At 46.4% G+C, this 21254-nt stretch overlaps 10 protein-coding genes across 10 annotated transcripts; 5 read left to right on the top strand and 5 right to left on the bottom strand.

Moving 5' to 3' along the window:
* Positions 1 to 780: 780 nt before the first annotated feature.
* N7469_001829 (uncharacterized protein) lies at positions 781 to 1670 on the top strand (the record flags this gene model as incomplete). The annotated part of the gene is made up of 2 exons (XM_056640749.1): positions 781 to 939; positions 996 to 1670. The coding sequence occupies 2 exons, from the start codon at positions 781 to 783 to the stop codon at positions 1668 to 1670; spliced, it is 834 nt and encodes a 277-aa protein (XP_056506506.1).
* A 192-nt stretch (positions 1671 to 1862) lies between these two features.
* N7469_001828 (UbiX family flavin prenyltransferase) lies at positions 1863 to 2501 on the bottom strand (the record flags this gene model as incomplete). The annotated part of the gene is made up of 1 exon (XM_056640748.1): positions 1863 to 2501. One exon carries the CDS (start codon positions 2499 to 2501, stop codon positions 1863 to 1865), a length of 639 nt encoding a protein of 212 aa, XP_056506505.1.
* A 485-nt stretch (positions 2502 to 2986) lies between these two features.
* On the top strand, positions 2987 to 4504 carry N7469_001827 (UbiD family decarboxylase; the record flags this gene model as incomplete). The annotated part of the gene is made up of 1 exon (XM_056640747.1): positions 2987 to 4504. One exon carries the CDS (start codon positions 2987 to 2989, stop codon positions 4502 to 4504), a length of 1518 nt encoding a protein of 505 aa, XP_056506504.1.
* A 283-nt stretch (positions 4505 to 4787) lies between these two features.
* On the bottom strand, positions 4788 to 5522 carry N7469_001826 (O-methyltransferase; the record flags this gene model as incomplete). The annotated part of the gene is made up of 1 exon (XM_056640746.1): positions 4788 to 5522. The coding sequence occupies one exon, from the start codon at positions 5520 to 5522 to the stop codon at positions 4788 to 4790; it is 735 nt and encodes a 244-aa protein (XP_056506503.1).
* Positions 5523 to 5891: 369 nt separating this feature from the next.
* Positions 5892 to 7967, bottom strand: N7469_001825 (3-oxoacid CoA-transferase; the record flags this gene model as incomplete). Its single annotated transcript, XM_056640745.1, has 9 exons — positions 5892 to 6026; positions 6081 to 6302; positions 6353 to 6470; positions 6524 to 6555; positions 6606 to 6685; positions 6740 to 7038; positions 7088 to 7274; positions 7331 to 7615; positions 7679 to 7967. The coding sequence occupies 9 exons, from the start codon at positions 7965 to 7967 to the stop codon at positions 5892 to 5894; spliced, it is 1647 nt and encodes a 548-aa protein (XP_056506502.1).
* Positions 7968 to 8626: 659 nt separating this feature from the next.
* Positions 8627 to 10283, top strand: N7469_001824 (L-lactate dehydrogenase (cytochrome); the record flags this gene model as incomplete). Its single annotated transcript, XM_056640744.1, has 3 exons — positions 8627 to 8732; positions 8804 to 9117; positions 9207 to 10283. The coding sequence occupies 3 exons, from the start codon at positions 8627 to 8629 to the stop codon at positions 10281 to 10283; spliced, it is 1497 nt and encodes a 498-aa protein (XP_056506501.1).
* A 262-nt stretch (positions 10284 to 10545) lies between these two features.
* Positions 10546 to 13107, bottom strand: N7469_001823 (uncharacterized protein; the record flags this gene model as incomplete). Its single annotated transcript, XM_056640743.1, has 4 exons — positions 10546 to 10644; positions 10700 to 10795; positions 10856 to 12472; positions 12541 to 13107. The coding sequence occupies 4 exons, from the start codon at positions 13105 to 13107 to the stop codon at positions 10546 to 10548; spliced, it is 2379 nt and encodes a 792-aa protein (XP_056506500.1).
* Positions 13108 to 14141: 1034 nt separating this feature from the next.
* On the top strand, positions 14142 to 15683 carry N7469_001822 (putative MFS transporter; the record flags this gene model as incomplete). The annotated part of the gene is made up of 4 exons (XM_056640742.1): positions 14142 to 14506; positions 14559 to 15041; positions 15095 to 15236; positions 15294 to 15683. 4 exons carry the CDS (start codon positions 14142 to 14144, stop codon positions 15681 to 15683), a joined length of 1380 nt encoding a protein of 459 aa, XP_056506499.1.
* Positions 15684 to 16562: 879 nt separating this feature from the next.
* On the top strand, positions 16563 to 18371 carry N7469_001821 (lipase atg15; the record flags this gene model as incomplete). The annotated part of the gene is made up of 1 exon (XM_056640741.1): positions 16563 to 18371. One exon carries the CDS (start codon positions 16563 to 16565, stop codon positions 18369 to 18371), a length of 1809 nt encoding a protein of 602 aa, XP_056506498.1.
* Positions 18372 to 19015: 644 nt separating this feature from the next.
* On the bottom strand, positions 19016 to 20993 carry N7469_001820 (Major facilitator superfamily domain general substrate transporter; the record flags this gene model as incomplete). The annotated part of the gene is made up of 3 exons (XM_056640740.1): positions 19016 to 19947; positions 20019 to 20632; positions 20704 to 20993. 3 exons carry the CDS (start codon positions 20991 to 20993, stop codon positions 19016 to 19018), a joined length of 1836 nt encoding a protein of 611 aa, XP_056506497.1.
* Between the last annotated feature and the right edge of the window lie 261 nt (positions 20994 to 21254).

Here is a 21254-nt window from a genome sequence, read left to right as displayed (position 1 = left end):
ATAGCAGCGATGAAGCTGGGAAAACTCGGAGAAAATGCGGTCCGAGGCATTCCGGGGTATTTTGGCGGATTCCAATTGGATTTATCAGAAAATGAGTTAGAAAGTGATCAAATCACTCTATAAATTAATATTTTAGTCTCGAGTTAGTCATAAATATTGCTTTATGCATCTTTTTATACTCGGAAGTTTGGGAAAAGGTAGCATTATCGATCTCTCCTGGAATATACTTCCAATCAACTGGCCAGTTGCTTGTCATTCAGCAAGATGATGCACTGAATACCAGTAGTCATAGGCCAATATTACTATTAATACAAGTAGGAGTGGACCTAAAGGTTATTCTTTTGTATACGACAAACCAGTACATTCATGAAATGCATCCAAATAAAGCATTAATTTGCTTTTCCGCATGAAACACTGAGTGATCTGCATACAGTTTTCTTCGCGAAACAGGGCAATGGGATGACTTCATCCTTTTCTACCGACAAGGTAGCTTATTGAAGATTAAATTGACTTGAGTGGGCAGTTCTTTGCATAGGCCACAATCGATGGTTCTCGATATATTCACTCACACCAAAATAAATATAGATCTCTTCATTTCTTTACGGCTGAGAGAGTGGTGCGCCCTTTTGGAGATGCCGAGGATCGGAGCTACTTTTGTGCGCCGATGGATTTCGTCGCATATAAAAAACCCCGAAGTCATGTTTCAGCTTCATGCAATGCGCGTTGCCTCTTCTAAAATAATCACGTATAACTGAAGGCTGCCAGATTTGTGCGTTCATCATGTCTAAATTATCGCCTGCTCTGAAATCCCTTATAAATGCCCCTGCGGCACGGCCCTCTACCATTCCTGCGCCAGCCAACATCACTTCGATTTACCAGGCGATCCAGCAAAGAGCGGATGCACAGCGACTCTCTCAGCCCTCGTGGATAGCTTTGTCTGTATGCAATTCCTCATGCCAGCTTCCAATGCTTTCCAATTAATCATATTTAAACAGACTGCTGCCACAATGACAATGAACTCTCCCGACTCCCTCGCAGCTTTATATCGTCTGGCTGCGACGTCCATGGATCCTGTCCAAACCGCCGAACTGATTCGCGAGGTCGGCTTGAAATGTATCAGTTTTAACGGCATTCCACGCACGATAAATTGTCTCAATGCGTTCAAGGCCGATTTACCAAACTCCGTGAGCAGTCAACTCTCGCGTACCCCAACTCGGGCCCCGACCCCGGCCAACATCACTGCTATAACTGAACGCGGACAGTCTCTATGGGACTCTATCTACCGTCCATTCGAGAAGAAATTATATGAAAAGTTGGCGGATTCTCACCCTGACCTCCCAGTTCATATCTTGAATAGCCACTACGGCGCCTTACTCTCGGATCCTGCTCGTACCAATGGCACCCCTTCAGCAGGACGGATTCTGACCTCGATTGTCGCTGTTTCATGTCTACGTGCTCAATCCGGCGTTGGGCCACAAGTAACTTCGCATGTCTTTGGCCTGCGCAAAGCCCTCGAAGATGGAACCTGGGCCACTGATGTGGAAACACAGGAGGGCGCCCGATGGTTAGCAAGTGATGAGGGTAATACGTGGATTCTCAACAGCGTCGATTCCATTGTAGATGCTATCGGAGAGGGACAGGGATCAAACTTTGCTCGAGGAAGACTTTAGTCAACAAATACCAATTATTACTTTCATCTGTATATACAAGATTACCGGTTTGTCAACAATTCTTCTGCAACTGGTACTTAGTCAAGCTGTCCGTCCTGCATTACTAGTATCTTTAGTAGCGAGTTGAACCTCATTAGGACGAATGGTTTAACAAAGCGCTCCCATCAGTATGACAAAAAGCCACAGCTTGTGCTATGAATTCTTCCACCCTTCCCATCTCTCAAACGCAGCAGTATCCAAATCGAACAAGTCCAGCATCCGTCCTACACTGTGGTCAATTAAGTCTTCCACCGAAGATGGCTTGATATAAAACGCCGGCACTGGTGGAAAGATAATAGCCCCGGCTTGGGTCACAGAAAGCATATTTTGCAAGTGTATCGTGCTCAAAGGTGTCTCCCTCACAGCCAAAACCAGCCTCCGTCGCTCTTTGAGTATAACGTCCGCGGCACGAGAGATGAGATCGTCGCAGATCCCCGAGTTGATTGAAGCCAACGTCTTCACACTACATGGAACGACAATCATTCCATCAACACGAAATGAACCGCTTGCTATTGGTGCCGACATGTCGTTTATGTTGTAAAAATGATCGGCAAGGGAGCGGATATTGGGGATAGTATAGTCGGTTTCGTATTTGATAGTAGCTTCAGCCCATTTCGAAACGACTAGATGTGTCTCAATATTGAGGTTTCGCAAAGCGATGAGCGTTTTTATTCCCAAAATTGACCCCGTTGCGCCTGTGAGGGCGACAATGATTCTTCGTCGTGGGGGTGCAACTTGAGTATTGTTTTCTGCTGCTGGTTTCTGATCAGCCGATGCTGTAAAGAACTCCATCCTGTATATCCAGTCGAAATCCAGTCGAAGGAATGACAAAAGCAGATATCAGCTAGAGATAGACAGAATATGGTAGTACTTAGAATCGAAATTGTTTTGTATAAATCGGACAGTAACTACACCGTCGCCTCCAACTTGGAGAATCCCCGCTTCTAAAGAGGGGAGCGTGCGAGTATCATCGCCCAAATATGGATTATTCGAATGTTCGCAAAGGGCAAAAACACAATATTCACTAGTGACTTTCCTGTTCTTGAAAAAAAAAAGAACGTGTATAGTCAGTTTCCCCCAACTTGGAGGTCCCACGCTTTACCGACGGGGGAGATTCTCCAAATTGGGGGAAATGTTATGTCTCAAGTATTGAATTACATTAGACGTCACAGATAAAAGCCAGATCCCCGCACTTGTGAATGATTTCATGCATGTTGTTCAAGTCAGCTAGACTGTTGGTTTCATTTCCTGTCGTTCTCTGACATTGTTGAATGATCATGGCTACCGATGAAACTCCAACCGCAGCCGGGGACCTCCGACAGTTCCTTAAAGAGCTTCAAGATGAAAATGATCTTCTTGTTATAAAGGAAGAGGTTGATCCTGAGATGGAACTAGCAGCTATTACAAGACGAGTGTACGAAACAGAAGAGAAGGCGCCGCTATTTGAGAATATCAAAGGCAGGGAAGGAAATGGACTTTTTCGAGTACTCGGCGCACCTGTTGGACTAAGCCGCGTTCCTGGTCAGAGATTTGGTCGAATCGCAAAATCTTTGGGTCTTAAATCTACCGCAACAGGCAATGAAATTATCGCAAAGATCAATACGGCCAGAAGTCTTCAACCACTGGAGCCAAAAGAGGTTTCGACTGGACCTGTAAAGGAGTATAAGATCTTCGGAGACGACATTGATCTGACTACCCTTCCCACTCCCTTGCTCCATCAGCACGATGGAGGAAAATTCCTTGAAACATTTGGCATGCACATTGTTCAAACACCGGATGGAAGCTGGACAAATTGGTCGATCACTCGGGGTATGGTTCATGACAAGCGGAACCTAGTTGGTCCGATAATCCCAAAGCAAGATATTGGGGTCATTTACCAGATGTGGAAGGATAAGGGCCAGGATATGCCGTGGGCCTTATGCTTTGGTGTTCCTCCTGCTGCGATCATGGTTGGTGGTATGCCTATACCCAAGTGGACCGATGAAGCCGGATTTATCGGAGCACTCGTCGGAAACCCTCTCGACGTGGTAAAATGTGAAACCAACGATATTCAAGTTCCTGCAAATGCCGAGTTTGTATTCGAGGGGACTGTTTCTATCTCCGAGACCGCTGCAGAAGGCCCTATGATGGAATATCACGGCCATGTTTGGCCGAATCAGTCTAAACAGTGTCCACTTTTCAAAGTGAATGCGATCACCTACCGCGAGGACCCTATACTGCCAATTTGTATTACAGGAAGAGCAACGGAGGAAAATCACACCGTATGGGCAGTGATGATCGCCGCTGAGGTCCTGCACATCTGTCAAAGCGCGGGCCTGCCGATTAAGAATTCCTGGTGTCCATTTGAGTCTCATGCCATATGGTATGTGTTGCAAGTAAATCGAAAAGCTCTGCTTGAGTTGAAGACAAATATATCCGACTTTTGCAACACGGTTGGTCATGTAGTGTTTGGTTCAAAGCCAGGATGGTACATGGGCAAGGTTTTCTTGGTTGGAGAAGATGTTGATCCTTCAGACCTTCGCGACGTTATTTGGGCCGAATCAACACGTTGCGAGCCCGGAACCAGTGAGTTCTTATTTGATGAGTATGGAAATATACCCCTGATACCCTATGTCGGATTTGGGTCCAAGCCGGAACGCAATCACAAAAAGGTGGTCAAGTGCTGCATGTTGCCCTCCGAGTTCGAAGATGAGGAGCTTTCCTGGAAAGTAGGCTCTTTTCGCGGCTCTTATCCTAAAAATGTACAGGCTAAGGTGGAGCAAAATTGGATGAAGTATGGATTTGACCAAATTTGATGCAGGATTGGATGATTGGGGTGTCGATCCTTGAAGAACGAGTATTTAGTGTCTGTATTTGCATCTGAAGCAGGTCATATTCTCATCTTCAAGGGAGACCAAAACTGTCTAAACAAGCTTTTGTCTTGCTTTTTGCATTGTAAACATCCACCATGTTGAATTTAGTCTGATTTTCTTTTCTAGATTCTTTGTATCAATATCCCAAATTCAGTCCATCTTTTTGCATCGAATTTCCTTGTAAACCCAGCAGGATTGCCCGGACTGTAAAAACCGACAGCCCCTCTTACTTCTTCATTGCAATCAGAAACCCATCATAATTTTTCTCGCCGACGGTCTGTATTGCTGTAGCTACTACATCCTCCATTCTGCCGATTGACTCAATCAAATCTCTCGTGCCTTTGATCGCATTATCCTTTTCTGCCTCCTCTGCAGATGCAACTTTCCCATTGCGTACAACATTATCGACAATGATGACAGCCCGATCCCTCGTAATTTCCAGGGCGAGCTTGAAGTAAGCCAGATTATCCTGTTTATTTGCATCGATAAATGCAAAGTCAAAGACTTCCCGTTCGTGATTCTGAACTTGTTCTCTGATATCCTGCAATACTGTAATAGCCCATCCATGTAATACGTCAACTTGCTGGCTCAACCCTGCTTTCTTCAGATTTTGACGCGCAAGAGCGACTCGGTCTTCATCGACTTCGATGGTCGTCACTTTCGTCTCTGGGCTAGTAGTAGCGAACCATGCGGCACTGTACCCGCCCAATGTACCGACTTCGAGGATGCGTTTTGCATTGCACATGCGGGCTTGAAGCATGAGGAACTTGGCTTGTGTCTCGGAACAAGCTATGTCTGGGAGACCTGCAGCTAGTGAAGCTTCTCGGATAGTCTCGAAGGGGCTGTGATATGTTGAAGAATGCAGGTTCTTCTTAATGTAGTTATCCACGGCGACTGGGAGACCATCCCTCGGGAGTGTATCGTAGGCGGCATGGGTTGAGAGATTAGGTGGCTGTGCCATTTTGATATATCTCGTAGTTGAGTTTGATAACTGGGAGATTGGTGTGTAGAGTTGCAACAATCTTGTATGTATTTGACTCGAGGTTGTTGCAGCGGAGAAATCTTTATGCACGAAAAGCGGGGGATGTGGAGGAGAATCTTATATTGCAAAATATCACAACTAGACTCGGCTAGGCTCGTATTATTCAAGCTGATGGTAGCTTCTCTAATAAACTCTTGAATATATGCTTATGTACTCTTTCAACACGGCACAACTGTAGTCTCGATTTAGACATTCAATGTCTAATATGAAAGTTTCATGATGACGATGTGCTTGAGAGTAGGTAATCTCTCCAGAGAATTTGCGAATTTATATACAGATACATTCTATTTACTCCATGATCTCCAATGAGTCGGCAATAGTGAACTTAGCGTCGGTCTTTTCTTGCACTTCTTCAACCTCGACACCCGGTGCCAATTCCGTCAAGGTAAGTTCGCCGGTGGCTCGGTTTACTTGGAAGACACACTATACATTTGATTAGCTTCGCAGTTCATTCTTCTTTGTTGAGGTAGGAATTACCAGATCGGTGATAATAGTGCTGACGACGTTAGCTCCTGTGAGTGGTAGGCTGCACTTCTGTACAATCTTTGGAGATCCATCCTTGGCAACATGACTCGTTGCAACCACAATCTTGGTCTGATCGGGGTTCGAGATAAGATCCATAGCGCCGCCCATGCCCTTAAATACCTTTCCAGGGATCATGTAGTTGGCTAGGTCTCCATTGGCGCTTACTTGCAGAGCCTTGAAAGCGATTAGCTGTTAGTTTCCAAATAGAAACATGATATACATACTCCGAGAATTGAAACGTCTACGTGACCACCACGAATCATACCAAATGACTCAGTGCTATCGAACGTGGCTGCGCCAGGAACAAGAGTGACTGTTTCTTTTCCTGCGTTGATGATATCGCTGTAATATTGTCAGTCCCGATTCAATGGTTATTTAGACGCAAATGTACGTACGGATCAACTTCATCCTCAGTGGGATACGGCCCCTATTCAAGTCAGTCGTTGTTTCAAATTGTGATTTTTAAGTAATACCGACCATGCCTAAAATTCCATTCTCCGACTGCACCCACACCTTGACGTCCTTTGGCAAGAATGATGGGGCGAGAGTGGGAATACCTAAGAACCACGTTAGAATGACAATTCGTTGACAGCTCGAAGTCATATACGGACCAACACCCAAGTTAACGTAGAATCCTTGTTTAAGCTCCTTTGCAGCACGACGGCCAATCCGCTCACGCTCGATCTGGGCAGGGCTCTTGGTATCTGATTGGGAAGCGCCCTCATTCTCTCGGAGCTTCTTGATTTCAATGTGCTTCTCATCCGTAGCGGGAACAATTCGATCTACAAAAATACCAGGTAGATCGACGTCATTCGGATCGATAGAGCCAACGGGAACTATTTGCTCCGCTTCAACAATGGTCAAAGTGGCAGCTTTTGCCATGATCGGGCCGAATGCCTTGGTAGTGTATCTAGTCGGGGTAAGATATTTTCCGCTTCTGTATTCATGGGAAAACTCACCTGAAGACACAGTTTCCAGCTTCATCAACCTTCCACGCGCGTAAGATTGCGACATCTCCTGTTAAGGCAGTCTCCATCAGATACGTCTTACCATTGAAATCACGCGTCTCTCGTGGTTTGCCTGATTCCAAGACTTTGCCTGATTCGTCCATACGGACTGGAATCTTTCCTTCTTGGATATAGGTGTCTGTTTTATGTAGGTGTTAGATTGTTACTCTGAATTTTTCGATGGATTATACTTACGAACTCCGGTAGGAGTAAAGAATGCTGGAATGCCGGCACCGCCTGCTCTCAGGCGCTCCGCCAGAGTCCCTTGGGGACAAAGTTCAATGGCGATGTTCCCGGATAGATATTTCTTCTCGAGTGCCTTGTTATTTCCCAAGTAAGACAGAATGAGTCGATTGATTTGGCCATTTTGTGACAGTGTTGATAAGCCACCCTTCCCGGCGGCACCAGCGTTATTTGAGACGGCAGTGAGAGAGTGCAATTGGTCAATACCTCGGCGGTGCATGGCGTTAATAAGTGTCTCTAGTGATACACAGCCAAATTAGTATGTTTTCATTGGGATATATGCTACGAATGCTGACTGACCGGCAACACCGCATAGGCCGAATCCCGAGCTCAGAATGGTCGAACCACTCTTGAGATCAGCCACGGCCGCATCAGCATCAGCAAACAATTTAGAGCCACCACGTTCAATCTTCGGAGCAAGCGAGGGACGAGCAGCCTCAGTAGAGTATTTGGATGTCAAAGAGGGGAGGCGAGAGATCGGACGTGATGATAAAGAGACTGCCCCGCGCAAACCGACATAAAGTCGGGGTTTACATGCTGTGAGAGCCCTACGCGAGAGTGCTGTAGAGGTGACTCGAAGGGACGCCATGACGCTGCTGTATATTCGTACTTCTGCTGCAGAGTAGGGATAATAGAGAGAGAGAGGGAGGGAGATGGAAAGGAGAAAGAAAGAAATAAAACAAACCCGAGTGAACCACGCAATTCTGAAGATGCGCCGCGATTAAAAAAGCGCCGGTCGGAGCTACTTTTGATGCCGAAATGACGTAGGGCGGTGAAGAATATTCGGTAGAATAGGGCGGTGGTAAAGCGGTGAGAAAAGCGCCGATCGTTGATGAGTCAGCAGGCGGTGAACACAGCTTTTATATTATGCCATTTCAATACACTCACCGCCCTAATCAGCCTCGGTTGATTGAAAAGCACGAGAGACGATAAATACAAAATGAATAGAAATAAAGGAGATGAAATGCAGAAGAAGATAATAATAATTGAATACTTTTGTAAATTTGAATTATACTGTAATTGATAATCATTGTATATGTTATGATATAGTATAATATGAAGAACATTCCTAATGCACCCACTTTGACTGGCCGAGTCGGCCGAGAACTCCCCGCAAGCAACTTTCTCCCCGGACTACTTTAGCCCGAGCTTCAACGTCTTCTTTTTCTTTATTTCTTAAACTTCCCTCAATTTGTTTCTTTTTCATTCTTTCTTTTTCATTCTGCTGCTTGATATATTCCATCCACAATGAGTCAAAAATTAACTGGCGCGTCTGTCGCCGAACATAACTCCAAGGATTCATGCTGGGTCATTGTTCATGGCAAGGCCTACGACGTCACTGAGTTTCTCCCTGGTGCGCAAGACTCTGTCATTGACTATATTCCTGTATATTTCTGAATATACCCCTTACTAACTATCTGCTAGAACATCCCGGCGGTCAAAAGATCATTCTCAAATATGCCGGTAAAGATGCGACCGAAGAATTCGACCCAATTCACCCTCCAGACACCCTTGATAAGTTCCTTGATGCCTCCAAGCATCTTGGTGAAGTCGACATGGCCACTGTCGAACAGGAGGAGAAGGCTTTTGACCCCGAAGAGGCTGATCGTCAGGAACGCATCAAGTGCATGCCTCCCTTAGCTGCCTGCTATAATTTGATGGACTTCGAGGCTGTCGCACGTCAGGTTATGAAGAAGACTGCGTGGGCTTACTACAGCAGTGGTGCTGATGATGAAATTGTATGTTCTTCTCTTCATACTCTGTAGCCTTTTTTTTTTTTGTGTGTGTGTGTGTGTTGTGAGGGAATGGTTTAAACTGACTTTCATAGACAATGCGTGAGAATCACGCCGCATTTCATAAAATCTGGTTCCGTCCACGAATTTTGGTCGATGTGGAAAATATTGATATGTCAACGACCATGTTGGGAACTCCCTGCTCTATCCCTTTCTATGTCACAGCTACCGCTCTGGGTAAGCTAGGAAACCCCGAAGGTGAGGTCGTCTTAACAAGGGCTGCCCATCGCCACAATGTGGTCCAAATGATCCCCACATTAGCTTCGTGTTCATTCGACGAGATTGTCGATGCCAAGCAGGGTGATCAGGTACAGTGGTTGCAATTGTACGTGAATAAGGATCGGGAGATAACCCGAAAGATCGTCGAACACGCGGAGAAACGCGGATGTAAGGGTCTTTTTATCACCGTCGATGCGCCCCAGTTGGGTCGTCGCGAGAAGGATATGCGTTCTAAGTTCTCTGATGCTGGATCTAATGTACAATCTGGTGATGGCTCTGTTGATCGATCTCAGGGTGCCGCCCGTGCTATCTCTTCCTTTATTGATCCCGCCCTATCCTGGAAGGATATCCCTTGGTTCAAGTCAATCACTCGTATGCCTATCATCCTGAAGGGTGTGCAGTGTGTTGAAGATGTTTTGCGTGCCGTCGAGGCTGGCGTTGATGGTGTTGTTCTTTCTAACCACGGAGGTCGCCAGCTTGAAACTGCCCGCTCTGGAATTGAAGTCTTGGCTGAAGTGATGCCGGCCCTGCGCGAGCGCGGATGGGACAAACGAATTGAGGTTTTCGTTGATGGCGGTGTGCGCCGAGCAACCGATATTCTCAAAGCACTCTGCCTGGGTGCTAAGGGTGTCGGTATTGGTCGGCCGTTCTTGTATGCCATGTCCGCTTATGGATTGGATGGTGTCGATCGTGCTATGCAGCTACTGAAGGATGAGATGGAGATGAATATGCGTCTCATTGGCGCTTCGAAGATTGAGGATTTGAACCCCAGCCTGCTTGACACTCGTGCCCTCCTTGGTGGTCACTCTGGTGTCATTCCTTCTGACACGCTGGGGCTCCGTGCTTACGATCCGCTTGAGGCTCCTCGTTTCAACGAAAAGCCTAAATTGTAAAAAGACAAAGAGAAGACGCTTTCGTGTTGGTTGTGTTTTTTGCTGCGTTAAACATTATATTACATGTTGGGCTTTGACTGCTGGTATTTTGACGACATTTCAGTTGCAAACATGTATACACTATATACCCAATGAATCAAGACTCATTAGAACAAATCGAGTACCTACTATCGTAGGTATTATACCTCCTTCCAAGGTTTGTAATTCAATGAATTGGTATCTCGGCTATAAAAAAATCATCCATCCCACTTTAGTAGTACAGCTATGGTATTGATGGTAAGCTTCCAAAGAATGTATTATCCCATGGCTCCATCATACTGCCAGAGTCAAGGTTATCAAACCAGCCACCTAGATCCAAAGGCTGCGAAAGTTAGTTAATTTATACACAATGGTGCTTCAACGGGAATTGGACATACTGTAAAATCACCAAGATCCGTAGAGAAAAGCGACGGAAGATCCAATTCGCTCGGTGTTGCTGACGCTGGAGTCATAGCCTTTGGCATGACTGGAGTCTGCAGTAAAATCAAGTCAGTTGGTATTTCATGCCAGATTGAAGCAGGCTTGATACTCACTCGGCCAGCCTGAGAGTCTGCCGTGATCAAAGCCTGTGCATATGAGACTCCATTCAATAATATCCGACATACTCGGACTGCCTTTTTCGACGTAGCTTCAACATTCATCATAGGGTCTTCGCCTTTGATACGCGATTTGACAGATGCGAGAATAAGGCTTAAGAAGAAATAGGGCTTGCATCCCTTTCCACTAGGACCTATTCTTCGGCCAAAGTCATGCACCGTCCGTTCAACCGCCTGCAACATGACACTCTGCTGTGACTGAACCATACTCATCAAAACGCTGGAGTTGACTCCCTCCATGGTTAGCCCCAGCGATTGGCTCATTTCCTGCGCCTGGAGAGAAAGTTCCACACAGACTGTGATTCCAGCATGGAAGATTTCATCGCGAAACATGCCGCTTCCCAGTTGGGTGATGTGCGGGTATTGAATATCTTCAGGGGATGACGGTAGCTCCATTTGAGATAACATGTCTAAGGAAGCCTCCAGGCATACCTTTCGCGAGTACGAGCATTTGGGTAAACGCGCCACACTCAGAGAGAATGGACGATGGAGGGCAAGGAGAAACTTGCGCATCATGAAAAGATGTAAAGATTGGGCGAATCGATGGCGCGTAACCTCATTCGGATCAATACCCGGTACATGGTCATCAAACAAAGATGAAGTATGCTTGGTAGATCGTAGAAGCTCCTCTCCCATCTGCAGAGCATCATCGTAAGACAGAGTGAAATTCAAAGTGTTGATCTTCCGGGCAATGCGGTATCGCAAGGCCAGGGTTTTGACTAATATGGTCTGATAGAAATTTTTGCTACCATTGGCCAAGGGTGATTGGGCTGGAGGGTGCTGCATGTCCTCGTACATTTCATCATCGTTCCAGTTGGACGGCATTTCGCAGTCGCACTCCTCTAGGTCAACCGATGGTGGTACACCACGATCAAGAGATATCTTCAGATCTATCTCAACAATAGTCATCCAGAGCCTGCGTCGAAGTTCAGCCCAGTATGGTGACATAGCTTTGCGAAAGCGAGTAGGATCACGATTTAATCCCATCGTGATTGCGGATCGGATCAGGGATCCAGAGGAAGCCCAAGCAACATCACCGTCCCCAGCAACACCTAGGCGTGCCACTAAAAGAAGACATTGGGTCTGAATCATTTTGAAGTCAATATCTGGGCTCACAAACGTGCAGGAAATGTATGACTGCACCGCCATAATCCATTTCATGGCTGGCTTCTGGTAAGAGTCTCGATCATCTTGTTCGGCAGATGGAGTGTAGAAACAGCTTCCTGCTGCCATCACCGCTAGTAGCTGCGCAATAAATGCTGGATCGGGCTTCTGTCCAATAGTCCAATGGTCATTATACTGCTGCAAAAATGTAGGGATGTGTAGGATGCGGAATGTCGTTTCAAATGTATTCAAATATAGTTGAATCAGCGTATCTGCCACTTCCCGAGCAGGGACCATTTCTTCCAATTTGAAAGCTTGATCACGGAATGCTGCCTGGTGTTCGTTGCTCTCTCGTGACCATAATTCCACTTTGAATTTCTTCATATCCGTATACTCGGCATCTTTGGCATCTTTACGACCGCGCCGCAAGAAAGACCCAATATCCTGAAACTAGTTTCTGTTAGTAAATATATGGTTTATGGTGTATTTCTTCTTCGAAGTTGATTATTTTCACTTACAAAAGATACTGTTGTCGTGTAATGACTTCGGCCAAAATATCGCGTTTTACCCTTCTTCCCTCGGAAACTTGCATCGGGGAGAAATCGTACTCTGTCATCAACACCAACAGTATCAAGACTATTTTGAGATGGAGTGACTTCTGAGAATACATCGGAAATCGTGTTCTCTGGAGTTTGTAAAGGATTCGATTTCCCAATTGAATTCTCCAAGATTCGCAAACGATTTCGAAGCTCCTTGAGCTCGTTCGTGTGACCACCTTTCTGACTACTTTTCGACACTCGACTGGAACTTGACTTTGGCCCCAATTTTGCATCAAAAACAAACATACCCCCAAATTCACGGGCTTCCTCATCGTGGCCTTTAGGAAGACGTGCATGTGGAAGAGGCGGCGACCTTTGATGCGAAGACTCTGATAAAACTGTACCAGGCTGCGGACCTACGAAAACGCATGATTCGGCAGTTTTGGAACGAACACATTGGCCGCAAGGTAATGAACGATCGCATTTTAATTTACGTCGTCGACATTCTGTGCAAGAGAGTGGGGGCCGACGTCGCCGTTGCACCATTTTGGGGGGGGTTACCACTCTCTTCGTAGGCGTGAATATCATCATGATCGGCCATCTTCGTACGTTGAATGAACTAGCCCAAGATATTATTGTATCAATGTCAATCCAGAAGAATCCTAGCTCAGCATGACATCACGGAGCTCGAAGAATGGAGTCCAGCATTGAATGTCGGTATTGCTGACGTGGGATGTAACAAGAAGAATTTGCAGTTGATACCCACAACTTCTTTATTTCACTTCACGTTCCTTCGACACGGAAAGGAAAAGAAAAGAAAGTCGGACAGATTTCAAGTCGTGAGAACAGACCAGGTCAGACAGGAGTATATAAAGTCTGGGCGTTGATCGGAGTTAAAAAGCCGAGGGAGTCCTTTCGGCGTTACCGTTATAGGGAATAATGCCAAGACTCCGAGTCAACTCAATTAGGAAAGCACGCCTCTCGATCTGATAAGGGCAGACCATGTGGCAGCCACCCCAACGGTTAGATCATCTTAGATTTCAGATTCAGATCTTAAGATCTGTAATTAAAGATGAAATTGAGATCAAAGCGGGAATATGACCAGTGGTGGAGGTGTATTCCATGTATACCAAATACAAAATACGGATCATTACTCCGGAAAGACCGAAAATACCGAAATCCCCGTAATTCACCATCAACCCTATAAGTAGTAGTATATCATGGCCTCGCTCGCTCGGGCTTGCTGGGCTGTCTATTTCTATCAAGATAACGTCGTCAATCTTGAAGTTTCCCTCGAACTTCGTCAATTTCGCCCATGGACTATTACCTTGCGTGAAATCGAATCTCCACCAATTATCGGCGCACGGTTTAAATCTCTAATTGCCGTTGCCTGTCGTCGGCTCCACCAAACTTTGTGAAGTCCCAGTGAACTCCCGCTTCTCGGACATAATTACCTCCTCACATCTCTCGAAGTCTCTACAACCTTTTTCGAATAGTTTTTTCCTTGCGGTTGGGTCTTCTTTTAGATATTAATTACGGACATGGCGGAAACTTCCCCATCGCCATCGGGCACTCGACAGATGTTGACCCATGTCTTTGACGAGCTGGGCCTCCTCGCCATGTGGCAGTCATCGCGTGATGTCAAGTTTCTTTGCGCTCAACGGTTCGTGCGTTTGTTTGCATACGGAGGGTCGACGCTAGTTCTCGCCTCATACCTTTCAGCGATTGGAATTGCAGATGATCGCATTGGACTGTTTATGACCCTCACGTTGGTCGGCGATGTCGCCATCAGCTTCTTCCTCACTCTTTTCGCCGATGCTATGGGTCGCAAAGCGGTTCTGTCTCTGGGGTCTATCATGATGGCCGCAAGTGGTGTCATCTTTGCACTTTTCGGGAATTACTGGATCCTTCTGGCCGCAGCTGTTTTCGGGGTTATTAGCCCAAGGTACGCCTGATATATGGTCCTTCAGATTTGATGGTCGCTCACAAATGAGTAGTGGAAACGAAATCGGACCTTTTCGTGCCGTAGAGGAATCTACCTTGGCGCATCTTACTCCCAAAGAAAATCTCAGTGATGTCTTCGCTTGGTATTCCTTGGTAGGAACTGCTGGTACAGCTCTGGGACAGCTTGTATGTGGCTGGACAATCAGTTCTCTGCAGACTTTGCATGGCTGGGACTTTATTCCTTCATGCCGCATTATATTCTTCGTATATGCGGCCGTTGGTATGATCAAGTTGCTTCTCACTCTTGCCCTTACTCGAAAGGTTGAACTTCAGCCTGCTGTCGAAGAAACGACACCTACACAACAACAGGATGAGACACGACCATTGCTGGCCGACTCTCGTACTCCCCAAGAGACAGCGGCACCAGAGCCGAAGAAGTCTGTGTTTACCTCTTTTGATAGTGATCTTTGGTCACTTATGATCCAGCTATTCATCTTATTCGGACTTGACGCATTTGCGTCGGGTCTGGCATCACTGTATGTCTACTCCACTCTCTTTTGTAAGATGAAGGCACCACTAACCCTATCAGCTCCTGGATGACCTATTTCTTCCGTCGCAAGTTCAGTTTGCCTGAAGGTGAACTGGGTACTATTTTCTTCTTCACGAGTACCATTTCTGCTGCGTCTATGCTTGTCGCGTCGTCAATTGCCAAGCGCATCGGCAATATCAAGGTAAGCAGCCATCTAGCCTCAGTCATACATCTATATGTTGATTAACTGATTGATTAGACAATGGTTTTCACACATCTTCCATCCGCCATCTGCTTGTCGTTGATAGCCGTGCCGAATAATTTGCCACTAGCTCTGACATTCCTCGTTCTCCGGGCTTGCTCCCAAAGCATGGATGTGGCGCCACGATCTGCATTCCTAGCAGCGGCTCTGCCATCCGATAAACGCACAGCGATCATGGGTGCAGTCAATGTCGTCAAGACCACCACTCAGAGTCTTGGTCCACTACTGACTGGAATCCTGGCCCGCAACAACATGTTCGGAGTCTCATTCATGATTGCCGGTTGCCTTAAAGTTGTCTACGATCTAGGCATGCTCTTTTGCTTTGCAGGCAAGGACGCCGAGAAACGAAAGCAGGATGCGCGACACAACGATGAGGAGACCCAATGAAGAGCACTTGTTTGTATTCTCTTTTGTATAAATACTGCAATCATGCAGCACTGTCAAAAAAGTGTTTTCTGGAATATTAAGAAGGGAGCAAGAGGATAGCAGGGGGAGCTCTGTGCAAGCATGCAGGCCAGGCGATGTTTGCCAATACCATTGCCAATTCCATATACGCCAATGTGAGGGTCATGGTGAACTGATATGATATTCCTCTTTCCCCTATGCATAAAAGTTCAGGTAGTATGTTTTTCTGTTGCACAAAATTCGTTTTCTGGTGTTCCTCGCGGCTTATAGTTCATGTACCGCATGTGCATCTAAGAAACCATATAGCTACCAGGTGGTAGCTATATACAACGACTTGGCAGGCACAAGTACTACATTACACTAACACTCACAGGACCATTTCTGGGCAGAACCTAATTTGTACAGTCTTTACATTCACACTGGTCTATTTACCATTTAGGTACCTTCGAGCATTCAATGATTTTCGATTATATTCGAGTTGATCTGATTACTTGTGTATTTTTGTATAGCCCATCGATGATCCATCCCAACCAGGAAATGATTAGCTAAGCCTCCTCATATCTCCTCACCGCGTGCATTTCATGCATTTTGTTCTTTTCAGCTCTTCGTCTTTCTGCATTTCTTCAAATATTTCTGGAGACGGTGGACTCACTATGGCTCATAAAGGGCCTGGTGGCCCCCCCATCTTCAGCGTCGTCAAATATATTATTGTTCTCTCTTCTATTCATAGCTTCTTACATCAACTATGCTCTCGCCCTAGACTTGTACCCCACGCCTCCGCGAATAGCCTCGACGGCTCCGCATCCTTCTTCTCCTCCAGGCAAACATGAGTTTGTATGCCAAATCCAGTGTGTTTTTTTCATGACTGAATTACTAAGTATACTGTTTCAGACTCTACGGCATATATTCCATAAACCGGTCGATCCCAAATCCAATTATCTTGATAGAATAGACGTGGGGCCGGAGACACGTCTTCAACGTCTCGCAGATGATGGAACGAGACTTGATTATGAAGCCGAAGCTTCACCTCTTGTGGCGCTCTCCAATCCACTCACGATTCAAAGACTTGCAGATCGACGCAAGATAGTCCTTGAAGAATATCGAAAGGCTGCGCGGTTTGGGCCAGCTACTGTTCTTCCGACAGAACACTGGACCATGGATACATTGCCGGGACCGAATATCACAGACAAGGCCACAGTCTTAAGCCTCGCACGAATGTCAGCCAATGATTATATTGAAGTGCCAGGATCAACGGGTTGGCAGAAAGTTAGTGGCGCATTCAACTACTCGTCGAGTTTTGGATGGCGAGGAGATGAATTACGAGGACATATCTACGCCGATGCAGCCAACGATACTGTGATAATCTCCTTGAAAGGCACTTCACCCGCCCTCTTCGATGGTGCAGGCACGACAACGAATGATAAAGATAATGACAATTTATTCTTCAGCTGTTGTTGTGGCCAAGGAGGATCTTTTCTCTGGCGCCAAGTATGTGATTGTCAGAAATCAACCTATACAGCCAATCTGACCTGCATTATCGATGCTATGTCGGATGAAAATCGTTATTATGCTTCCTCAATCGACCTTTATTTCAACGTGACAAAGATGTATCCACATTCCCACGTTTGGCTAACTGGTCATTCCTTGGGAGGTGCCATGACAAGCCTTCTAGGACTGACTTTTGGTCTTCCAGTCGTTACATTTGAGGCGATTCCCGAGGCCTTACCAGCCGCTCGACTCGGACTACCTAGTCCACCTGGTTATGACTCTCGACTACCACAGTCACGTCCGTACACGGGTGCTTTTCATTTTGGTCACACGGCAGATCCCATCTATATGGGGACCTGCAACGGTATCAATTCATTCTGTACATGGGGTGGCTATGCATTGGAGTCTGCCTGTCACACCGGCCAACTATGCACCTACGATACGGTAGCCGATAAAGGTTGGCGTGTGAGCTTAACCAGACATAGTATCGACCCTGTTATCTCCGACGTTCTTGAGGCGTATGACAAACTCCCAAACTGTGCCCCAGAAGAGGAGTGCGTTGACTGCTCACTATGGAAGTTCTTTAAAAGCAACGGCTCAGAGGGTGGAACTACCACTACAACCTCAACGACATCTGCAACTGCAACTAGGACATCAATTTGCAAGACCCCCGGTTGGTGGGGCTGTCTCGATGAAACAACGACAACTACCGGTTCCCCTTCTGTCACAACCACGGCGACGCTCACCACCTCTCACTGCGAAACCCCTGGACTGTTGTGGGGGTGCTGGGATGAATCAACCACCACAACATCAGTCACGTCCACTCCACCTCCTCTCATTACATCGGATCCGACTCATCTTCCTACCGTCCCGGGCTCAGTCCCAACAAGCTCACATTGCAAAACACCAGGTATTCTCTGGGGGTGCTGGGATCAGCCAACTCCTACTGCTTCAGTTACATCAACAAAGCCTATCACGGCTTCTACTTCCTCACGTTGTAGAACACCAGGACTTTTCTGGGGATGTTGGGACGAGCCAACTTCTACAACGTCGATGACCTCGTCATCTTCTTCATCACCGCCAATCACCTCGGCTCCCACCCAGCCACCAGTAGCTCCCAGTTCAACACCATCAACGTCACGCTGCACAATCCCCGGTATTTTCTGGGGATGCTGGGATTGATCATCATCGTTTGGAGATACACAAGCATTTATTGCCATTGCTACAGGAATGTCTCACGAATGTTTTATTTCATGAATTTATGACCAAATCAAACGCGCATTTTCGGCTTTCCATTTGATTGCTTTTCAGTTTATCTCATACTGGTCTGATCTACCAATCTATAGGTTGTGGCAATTTAGGCGGATTTAGATCCGCCTAAATTGCCACATTATGCTACATTTTCGCTATAGTGATTTCTATAAACGAAGGGGTATCTGATCAAATGCCTAGGAGAGAGGCTTGAATACGTCCGAATCTTTGGTGGCTCCTCCTGTTGGAGTTAACTCACTAGAAGTGGCCTTTGTAGTAAATGGGCTGGTACATTCTACATGGAATTTCAGAAAGAATGTGAATAAATTGAGCATAATGCGGGTATAAATAATTAAGCTGTGACGTATTTCACCCAACTCCTAGAGCGGGGATTTCTCTTCAAGATACACCAAATGAGACGTGAAATCAGGAATCACGTATAATGCAAATGCAGAAGACATGGCGAACGTCAAGGGGTCGTCATGATTTTGAAGAATTGCAAGCAAGAACTAAAACATGCTTGCAGGGATGGTTTCAATTTGCTGCCAACAGCAGATGTGAAACTTGCTTCCAGTTTAGAAGACCATACCCTTGACCTGAGGAACCTTCTTCAGGTCAATGTTTCTGATCAAAAGCAGCCAGATGAAGGCCAGACCCATAATTCCCACGCCAGTGGAGAGAAGAATGACCTCCGAGTCAGCGTAGGCCTTCTGAATACCAATGCGAGTAGGGGAGCCCACGGCATAGGAAATCTGTTCATTAACATCATTGTAGATATTATCAAGGTCCGACATCGCAGACTGGGGGAGATATTTGATAAGATTGTTGCGGAAAGTGTTGGTCCAAATGGCAGTGCAGATGGTATAACCAGCAGAGTCACCAATAGTACCAACAACGTTGAGCAGAGCAAGGGCAGTAGCAAAGTGCTGGTGATCAACCGCGGCCAAGATGGCGAGCTGCTCGCAAATGATGAAGACGGCACCTCCCATAGAGATAAAGATCTGGCACATAACTTGGTAGCCAATACCCATACCAGGCTTGCGGAAGTAGATCATCAGCCCCTGAGCGAAGATGTACAGAGGGATGGCAATGTACAGGAGCCACTTGAAACGGCCAGTCTTGCGAATAGTCCATCCAACGAAAAGCAGAAGCACTCCGGAGACAACGTCGAAGGTGTTAAGGATATATCCGGAGTCGGCAATGCTCATGTCGTAGACAACTTGCAGGAAGTTCTGGAAGAAGTTGTTCCAGCAGTAGTATGATAGTTGGTAGGTAGCATCCAGAAGACAGGCGCCCAGAACAGTACGATCGGTCAGAAGACGGAAGTTAAACAGTGGTGTGGGTGCAATGAATCTCTCGTAGATACCGAAGAAGAACAACATGGAGAAACCGACGACAAGCATGGCGATGATATAACCGGTGGCCCAGCCATCGGGGGCGTCGGCGGCGATATCGAAAGGAACTTCGAAGAGGACGAGACCAGCAGTGAAAATGAAACAGCCGACAACTATATCACGATTAGCAATTTAGTTCCACTTCGGACTCACGAAACATAGGCAGGCTAAGCTATCCACTTACGATCAAACTCCAAAACCCAGTACTTGATACTCTGGACTAGAGTACGACCACTTGGCTCTCTCAGACGGTGACCTTCCTTCTCGGCCTTGTGCAAGTAGTACTTCAAGACGATATAGAGAGGAGCAGCGACAATAGGGAAAATGATGGCCCAGCATCCAAAGCCCCATCGCCAGCTAACCTCGTAGTAGAACCGATCAGCCACCTTAGGACCAGCAAAGGCAGTGATGATGTAGGGTGAAGAGGTAAAGGCATAGGCAAAACCTCGGTTCTTCAATTGGGTCATATCAGCAGTCACAACATCAATGGCATACTCCATACCACTGAAACCGATGTTATAAAAGACGACGGCAGCACAATAGATGGCGAAACTGTCGCAAGACGCCATGAGTATCAAACCAATCGTGGCGAAGATGGTCATCAACAGGAAACCCTCAGCACGACCCCAAGTATCCATCATCCGTCCGACAGGCAAGAAAGTAGCAGCGGCAAAGGCATCGGCCAAAGCAGTAGGAACACCAGAGAGGGAGTGTTCCTGGAACGAACTGGAGACATAACTGCTCAAGCTACCGTAGACACTGGACTGGAAGGCATTGACGAAGTACAAGAACCAGATGCTATTAAAGAAAACGTATAGTCAGTACTCGTCCAAGACACAACAACCACTGATTATTCTTGTCTAACTCACTTGCAGAAGACGAAGATCAGGGCACTCTTAGGCCAAGTCAAGGCAATAGCCTCAGCATCGCGAACACCATGCTGGGCAGCTCCATTGGGCAACTCAGGCTGAGGATCGGCTTGTTCAAAAGCAGGCGGGGCCTTTTCACCATCTGTATCAGTCTTGCCCTCGGTCGTACTTTGATGAACAACACCAGCTTGATCGATTGAATTCTGATCAACCGACGAGCTAGTTGCCTCGTCGTCACGCCAACGACGGAAGACGGCACGACCTCTCTTAACCAAGGGACGAATAGCCATATCGATAGATATCGGAGATATCAATTGATATCGCTGATCCGAGGAAGTGACGGATAGTTAAGTTTGATATGTACTTGAAAAAAAAAATAAAAGTAAATCCAAGCAGAATAGATGGGAAATCCTTTCCCTTATAGAACAATATCGGGACCCGAGATCGGCAATAGTCGGCGCAACAAGGACACGCGGACCCAGCACGACCAAGACAAAATGGAGGGGATACATTGGCTCAATATGAAAATCTTTTACGAAATGAGCTAAGAG

The sequence above is a fragment of the Penicillium citrinum genome (assembly GCF_028827155.1).
Source record: "Penicillium citrinum strain IBT 23319 chromosome Unknown utg000001l:1.0-4955037.0:1.0-4956770.0, whole genome shotgun sequence".
In the NCBI taxonomy this organism is placed as follows: domain Eukaryota; kingdom Fungi; phylum Ascomycota; class Eurotiomycetes; order Eurotiales; family Aspergillaceae; genus Penicillium; species Penicillium citrinum.
This window is presented reverse-complemented; position numbering and strand designations above follow the sequence as displayed.